This window comes from Anopheles arabiensis, chromosome X (genome assembly GCF_016920715.1).
Source record: "Anopheles arabiensis isolate DONGOLA chromosome X, AaraD3, whole genome shotgun sequence".
NCBI classification, from domain to species: Eukaryota; Metazoa; Arthropoda; class Insecta; order Diptera; family Culicidae; genus Anopheles; species Anopheles arabiensis.
This window is the reverse complement of record NC_053519.1, coordinates 3,863,584-3,888,584: the sequence shown is the minus strand read 5'-3', so window position 1 is coordinate 3,888,584 and position 25,001 is coordinate 3,863,584. Positions and strand designations below refer to the sequence as shown.

Here is a 25,001-nt window from a genome sequence, read left to right as displayed (position 1 = left end):
AAATTTTGATTTCGTCGGACGCCGCATCCGATTTTATCTGTCAAACTAAATGTGTGGTGTTTTGTAGGAACAACCTCAACTTTATTTTTCATAATCGTTATATTATTAAAATCATTTAAATAAGCGCAATATTATACGAAAAAGCGTTTGACAGCACGTGCGATAAAATCGCATGCGATGGAGCACAGACACGGGCCTAAGGCCCGTGGCAACGCTCATCGGACGAGATTTATATGGGATTTGACAGATAACGTTGGACGTGCGATTTCGTCGTACGACGGAATCAAAAATTTTTGATTTCGTCGGACAACGCATCCGATTTTATCTGTCGAACTAAACGTGTGGTGTTTTGTAGGAACAATCTCAACGGCGCGCCACTGTAATCGCAATATTATACGAAAAAGCGTTTGACAGCACTTGCGATAAAATCGATTGCGATTGAGCACAGACACGGGCTTTAAGCTTAATTTGTGGCGCTTGAGATATGAGCTACTTTGATCTACGCGGAGTTAAATTTTGGGCTACTTTATGTCGTGCGTTGTCTATTTGAATGGTTATATGATGCTGACTGTAAATAACAAATTGAAACATTCTTGGATTGTAATTGGAATTGTAAAACTCGATCCAATGGGATTTTATTTTCCGCTTGCCGATTGATGAGTTAAATCTGTACAATCGGCGATGAGTTTAATATGTTCAAAGAACTGTCAAATTGATACAATTGCGTATTATTTCCGAATACGCGTCTAAAAGCTACCGCGTATCTTGAGGACTATCTGTACTTTCAACAATTCCTTCTCTTCTATCTTTTCTCTCCCTCTCTTCACCTAACATAAACGTCACATGAAAACAAAAACAAAGACGTTCTAATCGCACACCGGTAAACAACGCAACCCCGACGCCGAAGATGAGCACCTTCCCGGGCACGGTGCCGGAGCTGCCCGGTATCGGGATCGATCGGTTCGACCAGCCGGTCCGGGATCGGGCCACACTCTTCTTCCTGTCCCATTGCCACGTCGATCACATGCAGGGCCTGCCGGACGCGGCGCCACTGCCCGGTCCGCTCTACGTCAGTCCGCACACGGCCGTCATTGTCGGCCTCCGGCACCCGCAGCACACGCTCGTCCCGGTGCCGGTCCGGGAGCAGCTGAACCTCACCGTACGACCGCCGGCCGGACCGGCCTACGAGCTCTGCGTCCGGACCGTGCCCGCCGAGCACTGTCCCGGCTCGGTGATGTTCTACTTCGAAACGAAAACGGTCCGGCTGCTGTACACGGGCGACTTTCGCCTGTCGTCCGCCAGCCTGACCGCGATCGCCCGGTACCGGGTGCGGCCGACCATCGTTTACCTCGACAGCACCTTTCTCGACCGGCGGTACGCGTACTTCCCACCGCGGCAGGCCAGCATGGACCGGATAGTGGAGCTGTGCTCGCGCTGGCTGTCGCACGACCGGCGCAACGTTGTCGCACTATGGCCACCGGCATCGTACGGCTCGGAGGAGCTGTTCTGTCAGCTGGCGAGCCGGCTGCACCAGCGGATACACGTGTACGCTGCCCAGCGCGAACCGTACAACCATTTCGCGGTGCTGGATGACGTCTTTACGGACGATGCGGCCGGTGCGCGGATACACGCTTGTCGGGGGAAAACACTACAGCACGGGGTGGCATGTCGGGCGGCGAAGCCGGAGGAGAAGCATTTCGACTTTGTGATGACGATCCGTCCGACCGCGCGCCGCTGGTGCAACCTGCGCCCGGGGGAACCATTCTGGCAGCAATCTGGCAGTGGCAATCTATGGTACGTGTGCTACTCCTCCCATGCCAGCAGCACGGAGCTGGTCGAATTCCTGCGCAGCCTGCAGCCGGACGTGCGAGACATTCGCTTCAGCGTGGTGGCGGACGAGCTGGATCGGGCCGGGAAGGAAACGTTGCTGTGCGAGCTGCTGGAACCGGCTGGCAACGAGCTAGTGCCGCCCGGGGAAGAACCGCAGCGACTGCACTGCCTACCGCTGGGTGCCTTTAAAGTCAAAGCCAAGCTCAAGCCAAGCAAAGAAAGTGACAGTGAGCCGGAGGGCGACCACGTGGAGGACGATGAGTTACACCGACGGCCGATGAAAATGGCACGGCGAACGGGTTCGGATTGAGATGGTAGATGGTAGATAGGTTATATACAATAATTGTTTTATATAATTAAACACTGTTTTATAAAATTGGAATAAACTCCAATTCCATTCCGCCTTTCAACTTGTGCTTGTTTACAATCATATCGTGGTGTGTTTGCTATGAAGTTTGCGACTGTTCCAAGTGTCTATGCCATCTCGAAGAGTGTCCACAGCTCCAGCAATCTAGATCGCAGTCTACAGCGAACAGTGATATTAAATTTTTCATCTTGTACATTAGACGCTACACTAATACAGCCCAGGTGATTTACTGAGCGGCTCCAAAAAACCGAGTTAGATTTGTTTAATTCCAACCAAACACTACGCTAACAACAAAATAACGAAAATATCAATCCACCCCACAATCCCTGACCACTGCCGCCAGAGCTCTAGGTTTTGTTCTCCGCCGGCGGCTCCTCGTCCTTCTGGCGGATCTGCTTTTCCAGCCGGGAAAACTCCTTCTCCGCCACCTTGTCCGCCTCGTCCGTCACCTGCTCGACCGACACCACCTCGGGGATGTAGAACTGCAGCATGTTCTGCACGCCGTTCTTGAGCGTCACGATCGAGCTCGGACAGGACGAGCAGGAGCCCTGCATCTTCAGCTTCACCACGCCGTCATCGAAGCCCATGAAGATGATGTCACCGCCGTCCTCCTGCACCGTCGGCCGGATGCGCGTGTCGAGCAGCTCCTTGATCATCTGCACCGTCTCGTCGTCGTCCTCGTTGAACTGCGTGTCCGGGTTCGGTTTCGCGTCGGTCACCACCGGCAAGCCGGACGCGAAGAAGTCCATTATCACCGCAAACACCTCCGGCTTGATGATGCGCCATTCGGCGTCCTCCTGCTTCGAGATGGTGACGAAGTCGCCGCCGAAAAACACGGCCCGCACGCCCTCGACGCGAAACAGCAGCTTGGCCAGCGGGCTGCACTGGGCGGCCGACACCGAGGGGAAGTCCATTGTTTGGCCCTTCTCGAGCACGGGCACGCCGGGCAGAAACTTCAGACTGTCCGGGTTGGGGGTGTCCTGCGTCTGGATGAACATGCTGCGCCGGCTGGCGGCCAGTGTGGCCGGGCTGGCCAGCAGCTGTCTGCTGCCGCTCGGGTGCCTTGCCAGCGTGCCTGGGCGGAAGGTATTGCTGGTGCTGGTGCAGGAAGGAGCGAAACGTTAGTGATTGTGTGTGGGGGAGGAGGGAGGAATTTGGTACTTACAACGCACGCCGGCAGCTCACGGCTGCAAGGGCACGCAGGTGCCAGGCGAACTTTCGCGTACTTTGCAACATATTTGGAAACTCGCACCACGACCACGGACGCCGCAAGTGATTACGTTTGTTTTGGTTGTGGTTTTGCGTTGTGTTGACGTTTCACGGGCCAAACAGATGAGGTTCACTTGTGTGCGCATTTGGCGGCCGGCGGCTGCGAAGCGTATGGGAACACGGTGCAAAGCGGCGATATCGAGTTTACGTTAATTTTAAAAATAATTTCCGAATGCAAATATAACTGCTGTTGTCTTGGTTCACACAATTGTACTTTTTTCAGCATGTTATATCAATGATCAAGAATCATAAACCTTTCTGCTAAAGTCGAAATCAGGCGGGATGGCACTTCTGAAGGTTTTAGTGATGGGCTAAATGGGCCTGCAGCCGGATTTGGATTGATCAGAATCCAGATGCTTTCGGATTCGAATCCGGATCAGCTCCGGAGGTAGTTAGGGGGGTGGGGGAGGAGGTGTTGGTTTGGCTGAAATATTTTTTTATTATTTTATTACTATTTTTAAAAGACTTTGAGTCAATTGGCCTCCTTCGCCTCTTTATGCTGAAATAATGTTTTGATCCGAAATAATGTTTACCTTTTAAAATTCTTAGATACATTTCATCGTCCTTAGTAAATCATTTATATAAATTACCTTATTATGAGGAATAGTTCGTAATTTAAATTCATTTATCTGTATTATACAGTGCCAATATACACCCAACAGCAAGACAAAAAAATAGGACAGAAATGCGAGGTAGCAAGAGTCGTTCTCGATCAAGTATTTAATGTAAACGGCTTGTTTATTTGAAACGCTTCTTCATCATCGAAATATTAACAAAATATATTAATAAAAATACTTATTCTCTAAAAACATAGCTCTAGGTCTAACAGTATTGTTCTACAGTCGATTACTAAATATAATACTATTCATTCCCATTCTGTGTCCTTCCCCTCGATATGTGTACAAAGGAGAACTGTTCGTTTCCTTTTTTGCACTTTCCAACGTTGCGCCTTGGAAAGAACAAAAAAAAAAACAAACATCTCTAATTTTAAAAACTATTCAATTTCAGTATGTCAGTCTTCGCGGTTGGAATCCATTCGATCCACTGGCAGTGTGGCATCTTTGGTTGTTTGCGGTTTGCTTTCTGTGTGTCCAGTGCAGTGTCGCTCATTCCGCGGCTGCTGCCGCCGTGCGCGACTGCAGCTGCCGGGAGATAATGTTTGGATGGCAGTAGCGATAGAACACCAGCATCAGGCCAATCCCCACCAGGAACGTGGCGATCGGGAAGCAGGTCAGCAGACCGGTCCACAGTACCGACTGGCGGATCGTCGGATTGCGCACGAACGTCCCGTACAGTGCGCTGGCCGCAACGGTTTCGACGAAGCAGACGGCGTAGAAGAACGTGTACCGCAGCCGGGTAGTGCCTTCCTGCAGCGGGATATAGTTGAAGATGAACACCGCACCGAAGGCGCAGGACAGCAGGGCACGCTGGGGAATGGAGTCGCCGCAAAAGCGGGGCCGCTCGTAGCAAAACACCCACGTCGCCATCAGGAGCGCGTGCACCGCACAGGCGGCGGCGGTGTAGAGCGGAAACACGCTCGCGACGGTGGCAATCGCGAGCACGCGCGCCACCGTCACGGAGAACTGCCACGCGATGTGCACGATCGTGCCCGACCAGGGGATGTGCCGCTTGTCGAGCCGGGCGAACCGGACGCACCGGTAGTGGGACGCCATGCACCAGGCAATGCTGCCCATGGCGCTCACGATCGAGAGCATCTGCAGGACGGTGACCGGACCGGTCGACAGGACGATCGTCAGCTGCAGTATCTTCTGCAGCGTTACCTCCAGCAGGCACTCGAAGATGCGGAGCAGCGCCACGTCGCTGTCCTCCTGCACCAGCAGCTCGTACGTTCGCTTCTGGGCGGCCCAGTCCTGCCGGTGCTTGGCACGGTAGCACGCGTACGAGAGGCGCAGGGAGTGCCAGTAGCGGCAGCAGAACGGCACCACCACGACGCAGAGCAGCGTGCTGCAGCAGGGCTGCCGGTCCCGCCGGTTTCGGCGCGCGTCGTCCAGGTACATCAGCAGATTGAGCAGCGAGGTGATGATGCCGGGCACGAACAGCCCGACCAGCGTCAGGGCGAAGTAGACCGTGCGCCCGTTCCGGTAGTACTCGCAGGACAGCAGCACGGTCAGACTGATGCTGACCAGCCGGAACAGGATCGAGATGGCCGTCAGCAGTATGTCCCACCGGCTGACATCCACGCTCGGTTCGTCCGTGCGGGTCAGGTAGCTGAGCCGCCCCCCGACCGCCGTCGTTAGCTTGGCGCCATCCGTTTCGGAACCCCTCAGTCCCTCCGCTTGCACCGACGGAGGTGTCATCGTGGGGGCACAGGAACCTACAACTAGCAAGAAAAAGCCACATTACCACACACGCGGATAGCAACAGGCAGTTCAGCAACTCTTACCACGCTTGAGCGGAAAAATTTGGGCGCTAAATTAACGAAAATTCCTTTACAGCTAAAGCCAAACGGGCCAAATGACAACAAACTAAGCGAAAGCTTTCTGGCGCAATGACAGTTCGTTTTGTTATTGTCGAGGTCGCAACGACCCGCAAAACAAATTCGAGCAGACGCGCGAGCTCACATCCCAAGTGACATTTGCTAGAATTTGTTTTCCCGTATCTGCTCGATTAGTACTCGATACGCCTGAAATTGTGAATTTGTGTATGATCAAGTGTGTTGAAAGCGCTAAAATTTGGTGAGTTCGTAAATTAGACTTGCTTCTATCGATTGACGATGCCGTCGAGCTCATTTTACACACATAGCTTAGATTTTTGATGAAAAACAAAAGCTAATTTTGTGTGACGTTATTTTATAAAAAATCAATATTATTTAAGTATAAAATGGCTACCTGACCAACTATAACGATAGGAAACATCATTTCTGAGCGAATCTAGAAGAAAACAACGAAAAAGCCGCATCACAGTGGATTTTAAAGGCCTTTTTCTAAATTCCCTTAAACTGGTGCAGTTTAAGGCTCCAGTTTAAGGGAATTTGCTCGAATTCCTGATATTTCGTGCTCGAAAATTTCAATTCATCGAAAATGGTCGAGCTGAAGGTGGTGAACCGCTCCCTGCGCCTGCTGGAGCTACTGTAGGTTTGGCCAAGCTGCGTTGGCTGAAAGTGGCGTCGTTGCTGGAGGTGGACACCATCGTCCGGCAGCAGTACGCACAGCACGGCGGCGAGGAACCGTACTGGCAGTTGAAGCAGCTCCAGCAGCTGATCATAAGCCACGAAACGGAGGTTGAGTATTGATACCAACGTTCACTCCAACACCGTTGGATGTACAGCACAAGGTATTGTTTTTTCCGGTAGTTGAGCCAGCTAAAGAAACTGCGCCTGCAAGTTTATACCGCGTCAGAAAGCGTACTGCAGGCCACCGAGAAATCGTGTGTCCGGCTGGAGGACTTGCGCATCTTTAACGTGGCAGAGTGTCGCTTGTCCACCCTGCGCACGCTTGTGCTGCAAAAGGTGGAGCGGTAGAGCGATATGAAGCAGCTGCCACAATTGCCGCAGCTCACTCGGCTCGACAGAGTGGGATGCTGATCTGCAGCGGCCTGGCCAACTTGTATGCCGACTTAATTAATGCGCCCTGTTTAGCTCCTATATGTTGCACAAGTGCCTTGTGGTGGAATGCTGACGACTGCCTTCGGCTACTGCTACAATTTCTACAATATTCTTATGTAAACACGAAACTACAGGTACATCATTCTTCCTATTTTAGACTAATGTGAGAGGAGAGAGGGGGGTTGGATTCTAAACCAGTATTTTAACTCTTAAAAAGAGTTCAAACATAGAAATTAAGAGCAAACTGGAAGTCAATTGTAATAAAATGTTGAACTTGTAAAAGCAAAAAATAATTGTGGAACGTTTTATTCACGGAACGAATCAAAAACGAAAAGCTAAGAACATTCAATATCACATCTTTAACATGTCACATCTTTACCATCTTTAACATGACTGTGTTTTTAAGCCATTTTCTGGAAATTCTAATCGTCGTGAATTTGCAAGCGTAGCGTTAGATTCAAACCCATTCTATCCTTTAAAAATCAGAATTCTGAATTTGCATTTTCCCTGTAGTTCGCCTTTGGTAATACACCAATCGCTATATTACCATCTGTTAGAAGCGTAAGTATAGAATTCTAGTATGTTTGGCTATATGAGTAAATAGATGTTCTTTTCTGTATTACACTTCTAACCCTATCAGACGTAACATTCCATAATTTACGGCCCAGGATGCGACAAGCTCACTCGGATTATTACGGCCCAGGATGCGATCTTTGGCCACCAAGATGGTCCTAATTAAGGAGAGGACCTGGTGCGTAGTAAAGGAGCTAGCTGAAGGTGAACCGGTAGTGAGTGAAGAATATATAGTCAGCAAGCATTGGCTACAATTCGTCTTAGTATTGATCCAAGGGTAGACGGAATCTGCACCAGGGATGATAAAAGTGCGAAAGAGGCGTAGGACTATCGCGATGACATCAAAAATATGTTAGCACCATCGACCATCGATCCGATAATCCGATAATTTCGGAATCGATTCTGGAAGGTAGGTCCGCCCCGTATTATCTGGAGTCGTTCGGCATAGTCCGGAGTCGCCCGGAGTCATCCGGGGTTGTTCGGAGTCGTCTGGAGTCGTCCGGATTTGTCTGGAGTCGTCCGGATTCGGCCGGAGTCATTGAGAGTCGTCGGAGTCGTCCAGAATCGGTTAGAGTCGAAGACATCCAGAGTCTGCCTTCGATACAAGGGTCGAACAACATACGAAGTGCACGCGCAAATTGAAAGAGAAAACATACAACGAAATGAAACAGCTGATCACAATCACATTACACCGGATAGCTCCTGTTGACTCCGACCGACTCGGATTCTGGTAGACTCCGGACGACTACGACGACTCCAAACAACTCCCAACGACTCCGAACGACTCCGGATGACTCCAACTACGAACAACTCTACGCGAATTCGGACGACTCCGATTCCTAACGACTCCGAACAACTCCGGACGACTCCGGACGACTCCGGGCGATTCCGGATGACTCCGACTATGAACGAATTCGGACGACTCTGAACGACTCCGATTCCGAACGAATCCAGATGAATCCAAACAACTCCGAGCGAATCCCGAAGACTCCGGGCGAATCCAGACGACTCCGAACGACTCCGAACGACTCCGGGCGACTCCAGACGACTCCGACTTCGAGTGAAACTAGCGGTTTGGATTTTCCCGGTGTTGGAATCGGACCGACAATAGCTGGTGTTGGATCGGAGTCGTGGGAGCGCTCCAAACTAGTGTGGACCGTGTGTTGGAGTTGATTGATAGATTGTTCATTCATAGATTTGTTCATTCATTGATGAACAAAGTCTCCATACAAACAAATTAAATCAAAAATATGTGACGGAATGAATGTCCAATAACCGGTAATTAAATGCCCTCTAGGATTAAAGTAAATTTAAGGTACAGCTGCAGCAGCAATGAAATGCGTGTGCTGATCAGTTTTGATGAAAAATTTCAATGGAAATTATCATGAAATTCACGTTTTCAAATGCACGAAATCATTGCACGATACCAACGACGCACTATCGCAGAGCCGCTATTTTTCTAACAAATATACATAAGCAAATGGTTTTGCTGCGATCGCAGCTAGTAAACAAGCAAAAAAAAAAAAAACCGGCGAGTATAAAAGGAGTTCCCAGCCATTGTTTCACAGCCATTCCGAACGACTCGGCAATGACGTCGTTATGACATGCGCTACCATGCGTCCGAGCATAGAAGATGGCTATACAAAGCTTTACAACACAGCATAAGGGCGTAAATGGGTAGGATGGGTCAGTATCTTTTTCCATGCCCAATTCTAAATCATACACTTCATATGAAAGTTTAATTTAACATGCACACACAATTTACTTCCTTCACAAAACTTACCATGTTAGGTACGCATGAAGGTTGAAAGATGGGTTTCAAACGCTTACAAATACACACATCTACAATGAACGATTCTATTAAAGTCACTATCTTACATTTACATAGCTCTCCGTTTCTCTTGCTTTTATCTAGTTATTTGCGACCTGCAAATGCACTGCAAATACTATTTCACTTTGCACACGCGCCTGATGCAACTAAATCATTTTACAGTTCCGAACTAACTCCAGTCTAGCAGAATGCACAGTGCTTTATAACCGTCTTCCTGTGCGATCTACTGTACTCGTTCCAATATGTTGCATAGAGCATAGTGAACAGAGTGTTACCTAGCAAAAAAATATCACCAAATTGGGACGCGAAGGGCAACAGCAAACTGACATTAGGAAATGTGGTTGCAATCGTAACTCCCTTAGCGGGCTCGAGACACTGTACCTTAGAAATTGCAAGCATCCTTTGGAGGTCATGATGCTTGAACCTCGGCGCTATAAGCGTGGAGTATTCTATAACGGTAGCGAGGGTGGTTGCTGCGATAGGGCAGCAAATCTTGTGCGCTTAAGATACCAGGAACAACAGCCGTTAGCAATTGTGCCGCTCGAAGCTGCTCGGACAGCAGGGTAAACATGATTCAATGTCAATATAGAGACCGCGCGGTCACACGAAGCACATAATTAGCTTGCCTTGCGCCGGGTGTGGTGTGGCCGTTGTGGATAGACGGAGGCAAACAGAACCAGCTACAAAAATGGTTAAAAAAAAAAAACAGGCAAACAAAACGCCGTTCTAGCCGTGTCGGTAACGGGGATATATCTGGTGGGTTGGGTTGTTTTGGTGGATCGATAAGCCGACGCGAAACGGCTATTCCCGGTTCCCTGGTAGCCTTACTCTTTACTGGAGTGCCGGGCCTGTCAGTTCTTTCGTGCAACCCGTAAGAAACAGCGTCGGTAACGAGTTTTGTAAAGATAATTGATACATCTCGTAGTGCGAAATTTTGGCGCGTGTGATCCATCACCGGGAGCTCTATCTGTTTTGCATCGGATTGAAACGTAAATTGAATGTTATAACTGTTTGGAAAGGTTATTTGTTGTAATCGTAAGCTTGTGCTAGTTTAACTCGGCAACGTCAACAGTCTTCGAGGTAATTTCCTCTCCATTATTCAGTGCACAAGTGCGATAAGGGCTATCATCTCGAAGGCCCCTATCAAATTTGTTTCCTATTCCGTATTCTAATCAGGCTAGTCAAACTGAGAGCAATCACATCTGTTAGTATGCGAAAATAATTAAAATAGTTTTAAAAATTTAGCCCCTAGCAAAGACACATTTACGTGATTGTGCAAAAATTGTTACAATAAATATATTTTGATAAAATTATCGATCCCTTAATTTCCTTTTGAATCCGTGGTTTCATGTAAGTAGAAACAACAAAAAACAAACAAGACACATAGAGGAAAGCGGGGCAAAAAAGGCACTATTAGGGATGCTCTGTATCTCATTAGGTAAACCACTTATTTTGACGGTAATCGCTGTTCTAGCATCTTATTAATGAAAAACAATCAGAAGTAGACTCATTAATAACAAATATAAATGAATAGAATGAAATTTAAAAATCAAAATTATAAGCTGTGAAAATGTATTGTGCGGGGTAAAATGGTCTCGCTATTGGGGCAAAATGGTCATACATGAAATGTCAAAACACATCATAACAAAAGGGTAAGACGAACCACAACATAGGACTTTAGGCTTTGATTTGGTTTGGTTTTTGCATGTAGATAGAATTGTAACGGTAGAAATGTATGTTTGGCATTAAAGTGTTATTTTAAATATTTCAGTAAATGGCTGAAACATTTCAATAACTCATGTGTTGTCAGTAATTTTTCTTGTCGATAAAGTATACATACGGCACAGTTTTTTATTAATGTAAAGCTAGGTGGCATGGAAATCGTGCATCAAACCACATTTGACAGCTTCCACCACGGCAGGATAATTGTGTATGGACGTGGTTGCTTCCGTGCCGAAAGGAATTTAACTGTCAGAGTACTCAATCAAAAGCAAACAAAATCCTATTTTCGTTTAGATGAAAGGCAAAACAAGCACAGAGAAGCTTTCATTGTGTTATCAACTGTTTCTATCGTTGAAGTAGAATAATTACCACAAAACCCAATATTCAGATTCGCTGGGCGTTATTACATTAGCGATTAGAATTTTCATGTCAAATCGCTCGCTGGCATCGGTCTTGACAGAAGAATTCCAATTCCACCTACATAGTCTATTATGGCCAAGTATGGTTACTTTTTTTCATGTAACTCATTGATAAATGTCATGTGCCTGGATACAAATCTATTTTTCTCAATTTTTTTCTTCACAGCTTCTTGGCTAATTTATTAAATTATTTTGAAATCTTAAGACATGAAACTTTCATGGTGGGCTTTAAAGATTCTATTTTATGTTTGTCAATTATTGGAAGTCATAATAAACGTGTTAATTTTCCAATAATGCAGGTGTTCATTTGCCCCGCGTTCCCCTACAAACCGATTCTTGGCATTCTTGGGATGTGAAGGACAAGGCCGGGAAAAGGTGTTTGCCACCCCTGCGATTCGATCGAAGCAAGTGGCTGCGCAGAGCGATCTGTCAAATCGGATCGGGCAGGTTGTTGTTATTGTCGTTTTGTGGCTGCTTTAAGTAAATACACAAACTGCACCGTCGTTTAATTCCCAAAATCCCCAATCGGTTGGGTTTTGGCTGCCAATTTGTGCCACAAAAACGTTGCAAGCCCCAGTGGTGCAGTACGACAATCAAAGGCAGCAATCAAATAGTGTGCTTCGATCAAACCACCACATCCCGCAGCAGAGGTAAGCTGGCAGCAGCAAACAGGGAGATGGCAACAAAGAGAATTCTCTAGAATGCTCCTCTCCCGATCGCGGCGAATGCATTACTCTGCTTACTGTGATATGATTTCCATTTTTAGCATCACGATTACTGTGAAATGCACCGCACCGTTGGTCGCCTGCCCATCTTGCTGTTGCTGCTGTTACTTCCGGGAATGAAGATGCACCACTGAGCGACGTACAACGTCCAGCTAACGTACCGGCGCAAACGAACGCTTTTTTAAAAATTCTGTTTGGTTTTGCTGTTGTCTAAATTAAGCAGCGAAATATCTAGAGAAGAAAGCTTAATCAGCGAATCAGCATTGCCCGGTAAGAGACACTGAGGGGGCGATGGGGATGGTAGAATTAGCACCAGTTAGCGTTCCCCGGGGCAAGCGTGGCGGCACGCGACAATGCATCTGTCCCCCACAGCCCCTCGCGTGCGCTAATTGACGAGTAAACCAAGGGTAACTTGATCACCAACAAATTCCGTTTTAGCCGACCGTTAATCTCGATACCTTTATCCAGAACCGCTTGTCCCCACAAAGGCTTGTGCCACGAGTTTGATCCGTTCCAATGACTCCCTCTGTATACGAAAAATTCGTTATGCGGAAGGCTCCTTTCCATTTGGTTTGTATGAAAAGTACCAAGTACAGGTCATGTACGATATACGCCATACTCGATATACGCGATGTTCTAAAATTGACAGCTCTTTGCGAAAATTGTACTGATTTGACACATCAATTGTCAAATGCAAAATGCAAATTCCATTATGAGTGAATTTCAAAATCCATTTTAAACGGTTCAAAATAGTAATCTTTGGTTGGAATCTGATCATCTGCATCTGAATGAATCTTTGAAATGATTCAGTAAATCTGAATCTCGATTGGAAAGATTCAAGAATATCAAAGATTTAGAAAGATTCATGGATCTCAATAGATTCATGAATCTCAAAAGATTCATGTACCTCGAAAAATTCACGAATCTATAGGGATTCATAAATCTTCAAGAATTCATAGAGCTTGAACATTTCATTATACTTCTTCTTGGCGTAACGACCTACGTGGTCATCCCAACCTGTACAGGTTTTCGAGGCTTCTTGGCAAGTACCACGCAGCCGGATAGTTTACTTTGCTACGGAGAGACGGTCCATACGAAGCTACAACCCACACATCTCTAAAGATTCATGAATCCTTGGAGACTTATGAATCTTAATGATTTCATGTATCCTATAGGTTCATGAATTCTGAATCTTTAGAATTTCACGAACCCTTGGAGATTCATGAGATCTAAATCTGAAGAGTTCTGATTGTTAAGAATTTCATAAATCCTTGGAGATTCATAAGATCTAAATCTGAAGAGTTCTGAATCTTTAGAATTTCATAAATCCTTGGAGATTCATGAATCTTTAGAGATCATTGAATCCATGGAAATTGGATCGAGACTCGAATTACTAATCGCTGAATTGTTATATGACTGAACCTCAACGAAAGATTCATGAAAGCCGATTCACCACCTTTAATATGTGTTTGCAACCGCTGCCAAGTGGTGCATTTGCATCATGATAAAATTTCAGTTCCTACACATGATTTTCAACACATCGCAAGGAACTGTCAAACTCAATCCAGCTTTAGAGACGTGTTGAAAATCATGTGGAAGAATTGAAACATTATTGTGATCCAAATACAACATTTGACAACTGTTGAAAAACATCTCGCAAGCAATGAAAAAAGTTGTTGACATTGGAAATTGACTCGAAAAAACCCTGGGATAATTTTTAATTTTTTTTAGCATGATTTTCAACACTTCAACGGTTTGTTTGCAATCGTTTTTTCATCGAAGTTTGAAGCCGGATGTCATCATCCGTTGATCGTTGGAGTGTTGAAAATCATGCTGAAGAAGTTAAACATTATGATGATAAAAATGAAATATCAGAGTGATGTGGAATAACTTCTTGCGAGCGATGAAAATCAATGAAGTATTCGAAAGTAACTTGGAAAACCCTGTATGACAGTGTTGTGTAGGAATGTCTCCAACATTCAATGATAAGAGTGACATTGACCTCAAATGAGAGGGTTTTAACTTACCCAGAGTTTAGTTCTGAGTGCGATGAGGCTTGGTTTACTTGTTTCCTGATTAAATTTAACACATTAAAAAACGTCCTTGAAATGTGCCTTATCTCAACGTATACACAAAAAAAAAACTGCCAATTTTAGCTTCCCCAATGTTGTTACAAATCTCTGTTGCTTTATTCTAATTGTTGCCCCATCTTATCACCGCTCGTTTGCAGCCGCGTTGCGATGGGATTCGCACGAAGGGATGCTGTCATCGCAATGCTGCTTATAATGGGAGTAACCGTGCCGGAGCTGCCCCTACCGGCGATGGCTCGCATCGTGGACGACACGGTGGCCGGCAGCAACGTTCTGTTCACCGACGCACCGCAACTGCTGTCGCAGGCGCTCGATCATACTACGCCGATGCATATGGTCGCCGTCGGTGAGCCACCGCTACCGGTAGATGCTGTGGGAGGAGAAGGAGGAGACGGTGGTTTCAATCCAGCTAGCGATCATCAACCGGGCAGTGTCGATGGTGGTAGCGCCGGCAGATCGACGGAATCGTTTGCCGCAACCGTACCGATGGTATCGAGCAGCTCGCCAGCATCGGCACCGAACGGTCACGCTGGCTCGAGCACACAGGCACCCCCGCTCTCAACGACGGCTACACCATCACCGATACCGTCCGCGGTAACGACGACCACCGGTGCACCGGTCGCTAGCTCTTCGAGCACGCTGGCATCGACCACGACGACAACGACGACGACGGCGACAATCGCTGCCGGTGCACCAAACGTTGGGCCAGCACCCGCCACCGCCACGGCCACTAGCAACGGGCGCTCGGCGGTACCGGCCCCGCCCCAGATCGAATGCTACCACGCCCAGCCGGAGCTGTGCGCCGAGCGCAAGGGTGACTGCGAGTGCAGCGTCGATCCGGTCGTGCCGGCCGCCCTGTACTGCTGCAACGTCACCGACATCAACAAGGCGATCGGGTGCGTGACGAACGCGCCCGAAACGGCCAGCTGGAAGTATCTGCACATCCGCAACGTGACCGTGCGCGAGATGGCGCTGAACGTGTCGAACCGGTACATCAAGACGCTGCTGTCGCTCGCGATCACCGACGGCACGATCCAGCGCATCAGCACGTCGTTCGCCCGGTTCTCCTCCCCGGTCTGCCTGAACGTGTCGAACAACAACATCAGCGAGATCGAGCCGCGCGCCTTCCGCGAGTTGCGCAACCTCACGATGCTCGACCTGTCGTACAACAATCTCTCCACCATACCGTCCACGAACGGGAAGTTTCGGCTCGACATACGGTAGGAAGGGGATAGCAAGAAGAAAAAAAAAAAAACACCCGCATTTGTTTCCTAAAATCGAACAACGTTTTACTCTTTGCAGCGGAAACGTCGGCATGCTGTGCAAATCGCTGCTCGAATCGCTCAAGAGCGGCGTCAAGTTTAAGGATCCCGAGTCGACGTTCTGCCTGACGAATCGCACCTTCAACTGGTTCAACTCGACCGACAGCCTGCCGCTGCACCAGCTGGAGACGATCCAGCGCGTGCAGGACGAGTGCCCGGAGAACTGCACCTGCGAGCTCGACCGGCTCAACTTCGACCTGAACAACACGGAGCGCAAAACGATTACGACGCGCGTGGCCTGCACCGGGCTCGGGCTGACCAAGTTCCCCGATCGGTTGCCGGCCGGCACGGTGACGCTGAACATCTCCAATAATAATGTAAGGTTTGTGCGAAGCGTGGTGAGTGGCGCGATGATATGACCCCCGTTTCCTTGTTTGGCTTTCCCCGTTGCAGATCACCAGCCTGGAGGCGCTCAACACACCACCCTACCAGTCGCTGCTGCGGCTGCATGCCGACGACAACCAGATCAGCTCGCTGAGCGACCTGGAAGGGATGGACTTCATCTCGCGCTTCACGCTGTTCTCGATCCGGCGCAACAAGCTGAAAACCGTCCAGTCGTACATCTTCACCAAATCGCTCGACCTCGGCTCGTACATCTTTCTCGAGGGCAACCCGATGACGTGCGACTGCAACGCGGCGAAGGGGTTCAAGAACTGGCTGCTCAGCCGGAAGGCGCAGGTGCCCGACCATGAGAACATCTTCTGCGAGGGCAACACCAACCTGCAGCAGCTGGTGACGATCCAGGAGAGCAAGCTGTGCCAGTCCCAGCACGACTGGACCGACTACATCTACTACCTGATCGCGACCGAGATACTGCTGCTGGTCGCGCTCGTCTGCAAGGTGTCGTACGACTACTGGGTGTTCAAGACGGCCGGCTATCTGCCGTGGCCGGCGAACAAAATGCCCAAGCTGCCGTGCGACTGTCTGTGCGAATGAGCGGCGCGATCGCTCGTATACAAATGTGTGTGTGTGTGAGTGTGTGTGTGCCGTAATTGAGATGAATGTTTCCCATTTGTCTACTCTTTTTAAACAAACAACAACAGCAGCAACAACAACAAAAAACTCTCTTTTAATCGTTTCTCTCGTCAGCTGTGATAATCCATAAAAGAAGGCCTTCTGTCCAATGTCCAGTCCAGTCTACAAATGTGTGTTTGTATCGCGATCGGCTTGGAAATGTATCGTATCCGTCTTTATCGTAAATAAAGTAAGTTATTGTAAGTGACCGTTTTGTGTTTGATGCGTAACTTAAGATAGATCAGCGTGTTTACTAACCGTTAACCGGAGTCTGCTCTTCTTACCTTAGAAGAGCATTGCAAAGGCTCCATTCACTCCCAGAATTTAAGCGCTGAGTTCCCTGGAGACGGACTATCTGAAGAGGATCGGTAGGAGCATTGTGAGCAGAATCTACATCATACTATATATGGCCTAATCTTACGCAGGAAATTATAAGAAGAAAACATACTGCCGTTTCTGAGCTAGCTATAAGACGAGGAATCAACACCACGTAGAGTAAGAATTAATCGCAACAATGCATCTCAAGGTTAGCAGAAAACACTGCTACCAGAGTTACCTGATCAACTGCACTGTACATCTCGTTCCGAACATCAGGATCTAAGTCTAATCTAGCATTCGGAATCTTATGGATCTCGAGGAGTTTTGCAAATGTTCGTCCGACGATATTTCTCTCGTAGCAACGTTTGTTTTACATGTAGGCATGTGTTTTTCTAAGATCTACCTTCGATTTTGCGACAAAATTGTTGGAGTAGAGCATTTGCATCATGTTGGTCCAGAAAATTTTCGATGGGAGACACAGCTGGGAGATGTTGATTCGATTCGCTGACTAGGATGTCATATCGAAATAACGCCGAAATTAGCCTGCAGCTCCGAAACCAGTGGACGCGATGTCTTCTTCCTTATATGTTTTTTCATGGTTCCGAGCTATTATTTCAACAAATTGGCCGGTTATGTCAACCTCGAGGCGAAGCGAACGTAGCGATGTAGCGATGTTTCGCTCCGTTTACGTTTTCAGTATCATTTGAAGTTTCTTGTCGTCGGGGTCTCAGAATCGTAGGCCATGCGGAACTAGGCTTTCTTTCGATGCTCTCATTGTTGTCTAATAGTGCCGTAATGTTGTAGATGCCGGAACAGGCTTATACGACTCCCACAAACTGGCGAATGGAGTCCGTTTTAGACGCTGCCATTCTTTGATAGCGTACGCTTCTGAGCATAGTTGCTACACTCTTTTGGTCAGCACGGTTTTGATTTTGAGCGATTAGGGTGTCAACTTTTGCCTGCTGACTCATGAGAAACATCCTAATTAAAAGACATAGTACTTTAGAGTCTAGACAGTCACAGTCATTAAATGCCTCTGAAAATGTTGTTTCAAAGAAACGTTTGAACAACATAGAAGGATACATCCCCTCTCGCAAAACAAAAGAAGTCTCATGAGATACTATTATTGAAAGTGCAATTAACGTTTCATACGTGCGGGTGAAGATGAAGCAATAAAAACATCTCCAATTCCAAGCTTCCAGTCGTCCAGTATCAAGACCTGAAGATGCGTCACGCCTCTTGCCAAAAACAATGTTTCTTTCAGCGCTTGAAAAACTTACTTAGAACCCGGGGGATGAAGCGGATGAATGATTGTTGTTTTGTTTCGTTACTTTATTGTGTTGGAAAACTCTCTAGCTAGAGAAGCAGCAACAGCCCTTATTTCGTATGCTATTCGCACAAGATTGGAGGTTAAAATGCTGCCTCTTCATCTTAAATTATGGAACGACATCTTGCCGCGGGGGTAGTAAGCACAAGGAGCACCAGCAGCACTTGTGTCCGGTCACCCTTATCTCTGCCCCGAGCCGCTGCAATGTCACACCGCTTTATTACGTCTTACAAATCGAACCTTAACACCTAATCGTAACTATCACGTTCCTCGCACTGCTCCAACAGCGCCGGAGCCTAATACGGGCAGAAGGGTGCGGCCGGGTAGGGTGCCCGCCCGGGCAGCGCGTACGGGGCCGGATTGACCACCCGGCAGATGTCCTTGTAGTCGCGCCCCTTCGCCTGCCGCTTGTGGCTGGTGACCGAGCTGGCCGTCGGGCGATGATGGCTACCGTACCCGGTCCCGCTGGCACTGCCGCCGCCACCGCCATAGTAGCCGTACTGGTTGCCACCGTAGCCACCGCCGGAGTAGGTCGGCTGGTAGGCCGCAAAGCCGAACAGCTTGTCCAGCATGACCGGGGACGCCTGGCAGGGCGCGGAACACTGTAGCAGAGCGAGCAGGACAGCCAGCAGGGCCAGCGCCACTAGCCGCCCGAACGAGGTAACGGCGGTGTACATCGCACTGTTCGGCTGCCTGTTCGACCTTCAATTAACACACCTTGGCGGTTTGAGTGTCCGTTGTATAACGGCTTTTCTGTTGTTATTGTGGTTGTTGTTTAGGCGACACAACTTCACACCTTGTACGCGAGCCAAAGTCGTCGGCACTTCAGGGATCCGATGGCAGGTTTGAGCGGCAGGTTTGATAGCGTTGTTTGACTTTAGACGCAGAAGAAGAGCAACAGTCGGACGAGATATGTTTTGATTGCAGGCCACGCGAGGGGGAGAATGTTTTTTTGTTTTGTTTTGGTTTACCGGGAGACTCTCCGGTTGCGGTTCGCTCGGGTCTTCTAATCGCACCAAGGATAGACGCTACTCTGCACGAGCGTACTGTACGGGCGGCGTGCTTTTATAGTAGGGATGTGATGATCAGGTGGATGCGTCTCTCTCTCGCGCGCGTTCCTAGCAGAGCGGACGATCGCTCTCGGTGCGCTCTCTAGCGACGTCGGGCGCTCTCGCACAAGAACCTGCAGAAAGATCGCAAGATCCTTGGCAATGTTTGGTGAACGTGGTAGCGCGGTAGGAGCGTCACACAGCATCCAGCCCGAATCCCCACTCACGGTGTTGTGTTCTGTTCTGCGCGAGAGGCGGGTTCCCCGTCTGCTGCTGACCTTGACTCACGCGAATCTCAGTGCACTGACACGCGCCCCTCTCTGAGGTCGAGGATATGCAGCGACCGTGCACTGCTATGCGAAGAGGAACCCGTTAACGGTCAGGTTTTGCTGAGTAGCTTTCTGCTTTTTTTTTGGTTTTTATAATCAGCTGTTTCGGGGCGTGTGACGTCCACTGGAAACGGTACGCTTAGCAGCCTGATCGAACCACACCTGTCGCCTTCCTGAATCCCGGAAGTTCCAAAGTCTTTATCCAAACCATCAGTTCTTACTTCTTCTGCTTTATAGTACGTACAACCACCCAACACTCCACCCAGTTTGTTAGCTTGTGCGGCAGTAAATTTATGGGATTCTGGGACCTTGGTTTTAGCCCTTAATCATACAAACAAAAAAAACCAAACAAAGCTTAACACACCTTAATCCGCGCTCCAGTCCTACCCACACACACGGCACAAAATCGATTCGCTCGGAGCACTACCGTGCGAAACTAGCTGCGAACCGAAACTGGCAGTGCCACGGCAAGCTGGTTCGGCAAGGAAATGGAGCCACGGATCACGGAATCGTGTACTGCAGGGCGCACACACAGTGGCATGAGGAAATGCACCCACCACCCCGCATTTTCCGTTGCTCGCGGTTGCCGGTGGCGCGACCGTGTCGTACGCGGCGCGGAATGCCATTTCGTTCGCAGTTTACCATAACACCGTGCACGCTTCGCGCTGGAACCGTTCGTTGCTCTCGGTACGGTGCTTTTGGCCTTTTCCCTCCTTCACTTGTTTTTCTCTTCTCTTTTTTTTTCTAGCGCTTACTTTTGCAGGTTTATACGATCAACGATTTTTGCTTCAACGCTAATGCGAACTTTGTTATAGGGTTTCGCGGCAAACCCTTCTCCAGGTTCGTGCGCGTGCTGTGAAAGGAAAGGGCATTACGGTGAGAAATGTCTTGCGGCGGCGTCGCTCCAGGGGAGGATTGGACGAGCAGCACGAATCTTCATAAGCACGGTTGGGGAGCAGGGTGTGATTCATACAATCGATCAAGAATTGCTCTCCAATAATAATGCGTACCGATCTTAGCGGGAAAGCCCGACCGCTGAGTCATGCTGCGTGATGCACCAGGTTTCTGCTGGAGGTCGAGCATTCTTGCGAACACCGACTTCCAGCGCCAGTTTGTTAGTCGGCAATAGCAAGTAAACATCTCCCAATGCGCAGATACCGCCCGAAAGTGTAAACACACAAAACCACAATCGTGTAAACAGTTGGTGGCCATGTTGCGATGATGCGGACCTGATAAGCCCGGAATCTTCAGAAAGACCTTGAAACCAGTCCCACTGTGCTGATGCTCCGGAAGTTACCGAGCGCTGGTAGAGAAAGGGAAAATGCACCGCAACTCCCCCTCCCCTTCCACCCCACCGTTCTGGTTTATGAATCGCGAAATCGCACCCCAACCCCGGAACACCAGCGACGGTGTACCTCTCAAACCGCGTTGCTCATTGCTGGAACTGGCGGATCTTCGTGGCGTCCGAAATTGAAGTCGCTCATGGCACGCACATTAGATGGATACAACGAGGGGAGGGGGAGAGCGAAACTCTTTTCCTGCACGCAAACAGTGTTTGTTCGGAGCCGCTCTCTGCGGTGATGACTTCCCGAGCCAGTGCGACCAAGGCGTTGTTTTTCCTCTGCTTTTTTCTCTATAAGAGCTGCCTGCAGAAATGCCTAGTTTCTATCAGTTGCTAATACTAACAAAATGAAACAAAACATTTTGATTTTAATAGCAATGATCTATTGAATTGAAAGAATCAAATAATTGTTTACGAAAAAAGAAGCGATTCTTTCATAATAATAAGGTTAATTTAATTCCAGTGTAATCTCTATCAGGTCTCTCTATATGTCTATCAGGTCTATCAGGTCTCTATCTATATCAGGTATCTCTATCAGGTATCAGGTCAAGGGAGCGTAAGAATACAGAGATCTTGATCTTGGGGAAAACTAATGAAAGTGTTGCTAGGAGGTATCTAAGAAACTTTCCCGTGGCCTTCTTGGACCAATATTGTTGTGAACTGTTATCCAAAATTCATCCTAGAGAACTTGGACTGCCAAATCGAATCTGCAGCTTACAGAATATTTGGCATAGGGAGATATTCTGAAGAGATCTTGTATTCTGAGACATCTTGAAGAGAGACATTATATGTATGGAATATGACGGGACCTTCAAAATGTTCATCTTAAAGAAACAATTAATCTTGAAGAGACTACATCGTAGGGAGATTCCACTGTATTTAAAAAATTTTGAATACATCTAAAAACGGTTATCCAAAGAGCCTCCGGACTATGAATTTCAAGTTCCTTTGATACAAGCAGGGCGTTGGGTGACATTCCAATGCGTTAAAATTCCTTTTCCAAATTATTCTCCTAATACTAAAGGCACGAAAAGGCCTGAAATGGACGCAGTGTAGAGTATGGAAGTAGTGCCTACCGTGCCGCTGTCTAGGAAGTGGGAATTTTTGTTTTCATTTCGCCGCGTTTGTTGACATGCAACTCGTCCCCCGGCAGCTAATCGCAGCAGCGACACACCAGCGTAGAAGGACAACAGATTCGATGCTGCGCGTCAACATCACGCATCGACACGGATAGTCGCCCGAACCGCGGGCGAGGTTGAATGAACGTGGCCGATAGTGGGAACTGTTTCACGGTCAGTTTGGAGCAGTGCGCGCGTCACCCTCTGACCTGCCGCGCGATAGGGACGAACGGTGCCGTTGCAATTGGCAGCCCAGCGCATCCAAAAACGGTACTCCAAAACCGTCCCAACATCAACATCACACAACACACGGTGGGTTTTGCGGGCATTCATGTTGGCGTTTTTTTGCTTCTTCTCTTTTTGCCCTTTTCGGAGGGCGAGCTAAAAATAGCTAACGAGCGGTTGGGGGAAAACTTGTCTGGCCAGAGGTGCCCCAAGCCCAAGCGAAAGGGCTGATCGGGTGTGTGTGTGTGCGTGAATGCACGTGCACGACAAACGAAAAGAAGAAGAAGAAGAAAAAATCAAAACGGAAACCGGTTCGTGCCAATTCGTTAGCTAATGCTCGCGCGTCCCATGTCTGCGGGCACGGCTAACGAGCAAGCCGAGTGCCTTTATGGTTTATGTCTGATGCCCGGCGGCTAGCATAACGATACCGGTGCTACCGGTCGCCAGATCTGGACCAGATCAAGCGCTATTGTAAAGCGGGGGGGAGGGCCGCAAAATAATAAAAAAATAAACTAAAACTGTCGCTACATAATCGCACATTCTCTCGGTACAGCAACACTGCCCGAAACGGCGACAAGGCGCAAAACAAAAAAAAAACTGGGAACAATTTTAAGGGCTCGGTAGCGCTTAATGGTGCGAGCTCACACCAGCGCTAGAACGCGCCGCGGAAAACACAAATCCTAACAGCTGGGGCAACCCCGAAGCAGGGCATATGGTAATAGAACAAGCAGGGCCATTATCTTTTCAAACGTACCGCCGCGCACGGCTGGGCGGACGGTGCGCAAAAACCAGAACAGAAGTGCAGCATAATGCACCGCGCGGCACAGGCACCCGTGCATGCTACGCATGCGGTGGCAGCAGGCACTAAATCCTTCATTAAAATCCACTCGCGGTGTGAGCGCGAGCGGTTAGGGAGGAAGGGGAAAGGTACGTTACGTTCGGTAATTACATCTGTGATCTCCTTTTTGGGGCCGTTAGGTTAACGACACACTGTATGGGGACACATTTTTTATTACCATCACCACCACCGACCGGCGTACGACGCTCGTTTGCCACGCGCAAGAGCGCGGTCGAAAGGGCTTGTTTTTCATTTAATTCAACACGTGATTCGCAACGCGACCGGAGCGTTTCGGGGGCAGGACTAACGATCAGCCATTAATGCGAAGCCCGCATTATTTATTGGGCAGTAGTGGGCAGGCCGCTTAAGGGACAGGTGAAAGGGTGTTTATTAGAGTTTTGGTAGTTGGACCGAATGGTCGACGTCTGTCGCTGATCGGTTGGAACGATCGATACGCTAAGGTCGGTCAAGGTCAGGCCAGGTGCGGAAGAAACCAAGGGGCCTGCTGGCTCAGTTGGCGGATTTAACGATAAGCGGACTGAGCATGCGGCCACGAGGGCATCCGTGAATGTTAGGTTCCGGTATATATCAGCATGTTATCATCTGCCACACAAATGTCGGGTATGTAGTGGAGTTAGCGAGCCCAACTTAGTACAGCTAACACTAATAGACGGAATTCGCATTGAAGCCGTCATTCACATTAAGGATCTTGGAATCATCCATGACACGAAACTGACCTTTAACGCGGAGGAAACTATAAACCATGCTCCAGTCTCCAAGGATTGGTTTCAACGAGTAATTTTAGAGATTTATGAGACCCAAATGTGTGTAAAGGTCTGTCAGATTGCGGTATTATCAGATTGTGTGGAAGCCATTATATCTGACCGTATTGAGTCAATACAGCGCAGACTCACCCGTTACGCATTGCGTCTTCTCCCATGGCAACCAAGCAGTCTATATTCATCCTACAAAACACGCATAAAGCTTCTTGGGTTATAAAAAACTAAGCGACAGGCGTCGCATAGCGCAACAAATGTTTGTTGGAGATCTCCTAACGGGGAACATCGACCCAGCCCAGCCCTACTCCGACGACTGGACGGCAATGCTCCGACGACTTCTCTACGCCCGCGCCCTCTGCTGTATAACGAATTATGGCTCAGGTGGTCCTATCAATTTCAATGTAGAGATCATTTGTTTAGTGTACGAACTTCTCGATTTAAATGCGACACTAAAGTCCTTCAAAGACCGAATTCACGCCTGGATATAGTAGAGTGTGTTCCTTGCTAGGAATGTAGAACATAAGATAAGTTTAAACCTAATAAAATTGATCAAGTCTATCTGTCTAACTGTCCATTGTAGTGATGGATTGAAACATTGAAACAGTGAAGTTGACAAACATTCCGGTGTCGTCTCCGATCTGACTCCGGAAGGTAGCACCGCCCAGCATTATCCGGAACCGTTTTGAATCGCCCGGAGTCGCCCGGAGTCGTCCAGAGTCGAACTGAGTCGTCCAGAGTCGCTAGGAATCGGCCAGAGTCGTTCGGAGTTGTCTGGAATTGTCCGAAGTCGTCTGATATCATCCGAAGTCATCTAGAATCGTTCGGAGTCGTTTGGAATCATTCGGAATCGTCCCTAGTCGCCCCGAGTTGTCCAGAGTCGCTCGGAATCGTCCAGAGTCGTTCGAAGTCGTCTGGAATCGTCGTCTGATATCATCTGGAGTCGTCCGGA

The 25,001-nt window shown here is 48.4% G+C and overlaps 5 protein-coding genes and 1 long non-coding RNA gene across 13 annotated transcripts; 3 read left to right on the top strand and 3 right to left on the bottom strand.

Annotated features, from left to right (window-relative positions):
- The first annotated feature begins 863 nt into the window (after positions 1 to 863).
- LOC120906552 (protein artemis-like) lies at positions 864 to 2,240 on the top strand. Its single transcript, XM_040318310.1, has one exon. It carries the CDS (start codon positions 908 to 910, stop codon positions 2,138 to 2,140), a length of 1,233 nt encoding a protein of 410 aa, XP_040174244.1. The 5' UTR covers positions 864 to 907; the 3' UTR covers positions 2,141 to 2,240.
- Positions 2,241 to 2,408: 168 nt separating this feature from the next.
- LOC120906553 (NFU1 iron-sulfur cluster scaffold homolog, mitochondrial-like) lies at positions 2,409 to 3,523 on the bottom strand. The gene is made up of 2 exons (XM_040318311.1): positions 3,363 to 3,523; positions 2,409 to 3,295 (listed from the first exon to the last, which is right to left on the bottom strand). Exons 1-2 carry the CDS (start codon positions 3,431 to 3,433, stop codon positions 2,545 to 2,547), a joined length of 822 nt encoding a protein of 273 aa, XP_040174245.1. The 5' UTR covers positions 3,434 to 3,523; the 3' UTR covers positions 2,409 to 2,544.
- A 648-nt stretch (positions 3,524 to 4,171) lies between these two features.
- Positions 4,172 to 9,499, bottom strand: LOC120906072 (XK-related protein 6). Of its 4 annotated transcripts, none has more exons than XM_040317487.1 (2): positions 9,388 to 9,499; positions 4,172 to 5,807 (listed from the first exon to the last, which is right to left on the bottom strand). In XM_040317487.1, exon 2 carries the CDS (start codon positions 5,782 to 5,784, stop codon positions 4,573 to 4,575), a length of 1,212 nt encoding a protein of 403 aa, XP_040173421.1. In that variant the 5' UTR covers positions 5,785 to 5,807; positions 9,388 to 9,499; the 3' UTR covers positions 4,172 to 4,572. The 4 variants fall into 4 exon arrangements, with proteins under 4 accessions (XP_040173421.1, XP_040173423.1, XP_040173422.1 ...); XM_040317489.1 differs by having other exon boundaries at positions 4,172 to 5,801; XM_040317488.1 differs by lacking the exon at positions 9,388 to 9,499 and adding an exon at positions 5,871 to 6,113 and having other exon boundaries at positions 4,172 to 5,801.
- A 323-nt stretch (positions 9,500 to 9,822) lies between these two features.
- On the top strand, positions 9,823 to 16,936 carry LOC120906069 (protein halfway). 5 transcript variants are annotated; one of them, XM_040317484.1, is made up of 6 exons: positions 9,901 to 9,998; positions 11,876 to 12,226; positions 12,343 to 12,571; positions 14,532 to 15,611; positions 15,694 to 16,030; positions 16,107 to 16,936. In XM_040317484.1, the coding sequence occupies exons 4-6, from the start codon at positions 14,542 to 14,544 to the stop codon at positions 16,647 to 16,649; spliced, it is 1,950 nt and encodes a 649-aa protein (XP_040173418.1). In that variant the 5' UTR covers positions 9,901 to 9,998; positions 11,876 to 12,226; positions 12,343 to 12,571; positions 14,532 to 14,541; the 3' UTR covers positions 16,650 to 16,936. The 5 variants fall into 5 exon arrangements, with proteins under 5 accessions (XP_040173415.1, XP_040173418.1, XP_040173419.1 ...); XM_040317483.1 differs by lacking the exon at positions 9,901 to 9,998 and adding an exon at positions 10,135 to 10,515; XM_040317482.1 differs by lacking the exon at positions 9,901 to 9,998 and adding an exon at positions 10,307 to 11,087.
- A 1,404-nt stretch (positions 16,937 to 18,340) lies between these two features.
- LOC120906593 lies at positions 18,341 to 19,961 on the bottom strand. The gene has a single exon (XM_040318379.1). It carries the CDS (start codon positions 19,047 to 19,049, stop codon positions 18,669 to 18,671), a length of 381 nt encoding a protein of 126 aa, XP_040174313.1. The 5' UTR covers positions 19,050 to 19,961; the 3' UTR covers positions 18,341 to 18,668.
- Positions 19,962 to 23,654: 3,693 nt separating this feature from the next.
- On the top strand, positions 23,655 to 24,619 carry LOC120906322. The gene is made up of 2 exons (XR_005740073.1): positions 23,655 to 23,894; positions 23,962 to 24,619. It is a non-coding gene; the product is annotated as an uncharacterized LOC120906322 (long non-coding RNA).
- Positions 24,620 to 25,001: the final 382 nt, after the last annotated feature.

Bases quoted from the DNA above. Each gene is read 5' to 3' on its own strand.
- LOC120906593 (XM_040318379.1), bottom strand. From the start codon at position 19,049: ATGTACACCGCCGTTACCTCGTTCGGGCGGCTAGTGGCGCTGGCCCTG.
- LOC120906069 (XM_040317481.1), top strand. From the start codon at position 9,847: ATGATGCTTGAACCTCGGCGCTATAAGCGTGGAGTATTCTATAACGGT. The intron at 15,612-15,693 runs GTAGGAAGGGGA...TACTCTTTGCAG, and splicing joins AAGTTTCGGCTCGACATACG to CGGAAACGTCGGCATGCTGT. The intron at 16,031-16,106 runs GTAAGGTTTGTG...TCCCCGTTGCAG, and splicing joins TGAACATCTCCAATAATAAT to ATCACCAGCCTGGAGGCGCT.
- LOC120906072 (XM_040317487.1), bottom strand. From the start codon at position 5,784: ATGACACCTCCGTCGGTGCAAGCGGAGGGACTGAGGGGTTCCGAAACG.
- LOC120906552 (XM_040318310.1), top strand. From the start codon at position 908: ATGAGCACCTTCCCGGGCACGGTGCCGGAGCTGCCCGGTATCGGGATC.
- LOC120906553 (XM_040318311.1), bottom strand. From the start codon at position 3,433: ATGTTGCAAAGTACGCGAAAGTTCGCCTGGCACCTGCGTGCCCTTGCA. The intron at 3,296-3,362 runs GTAAGTACCAAA...TTCCTGCACCAG, and splicing joins GTGAGCTGCCGGCGTGCGTT to CACCAGCAATACCTTCCGCC.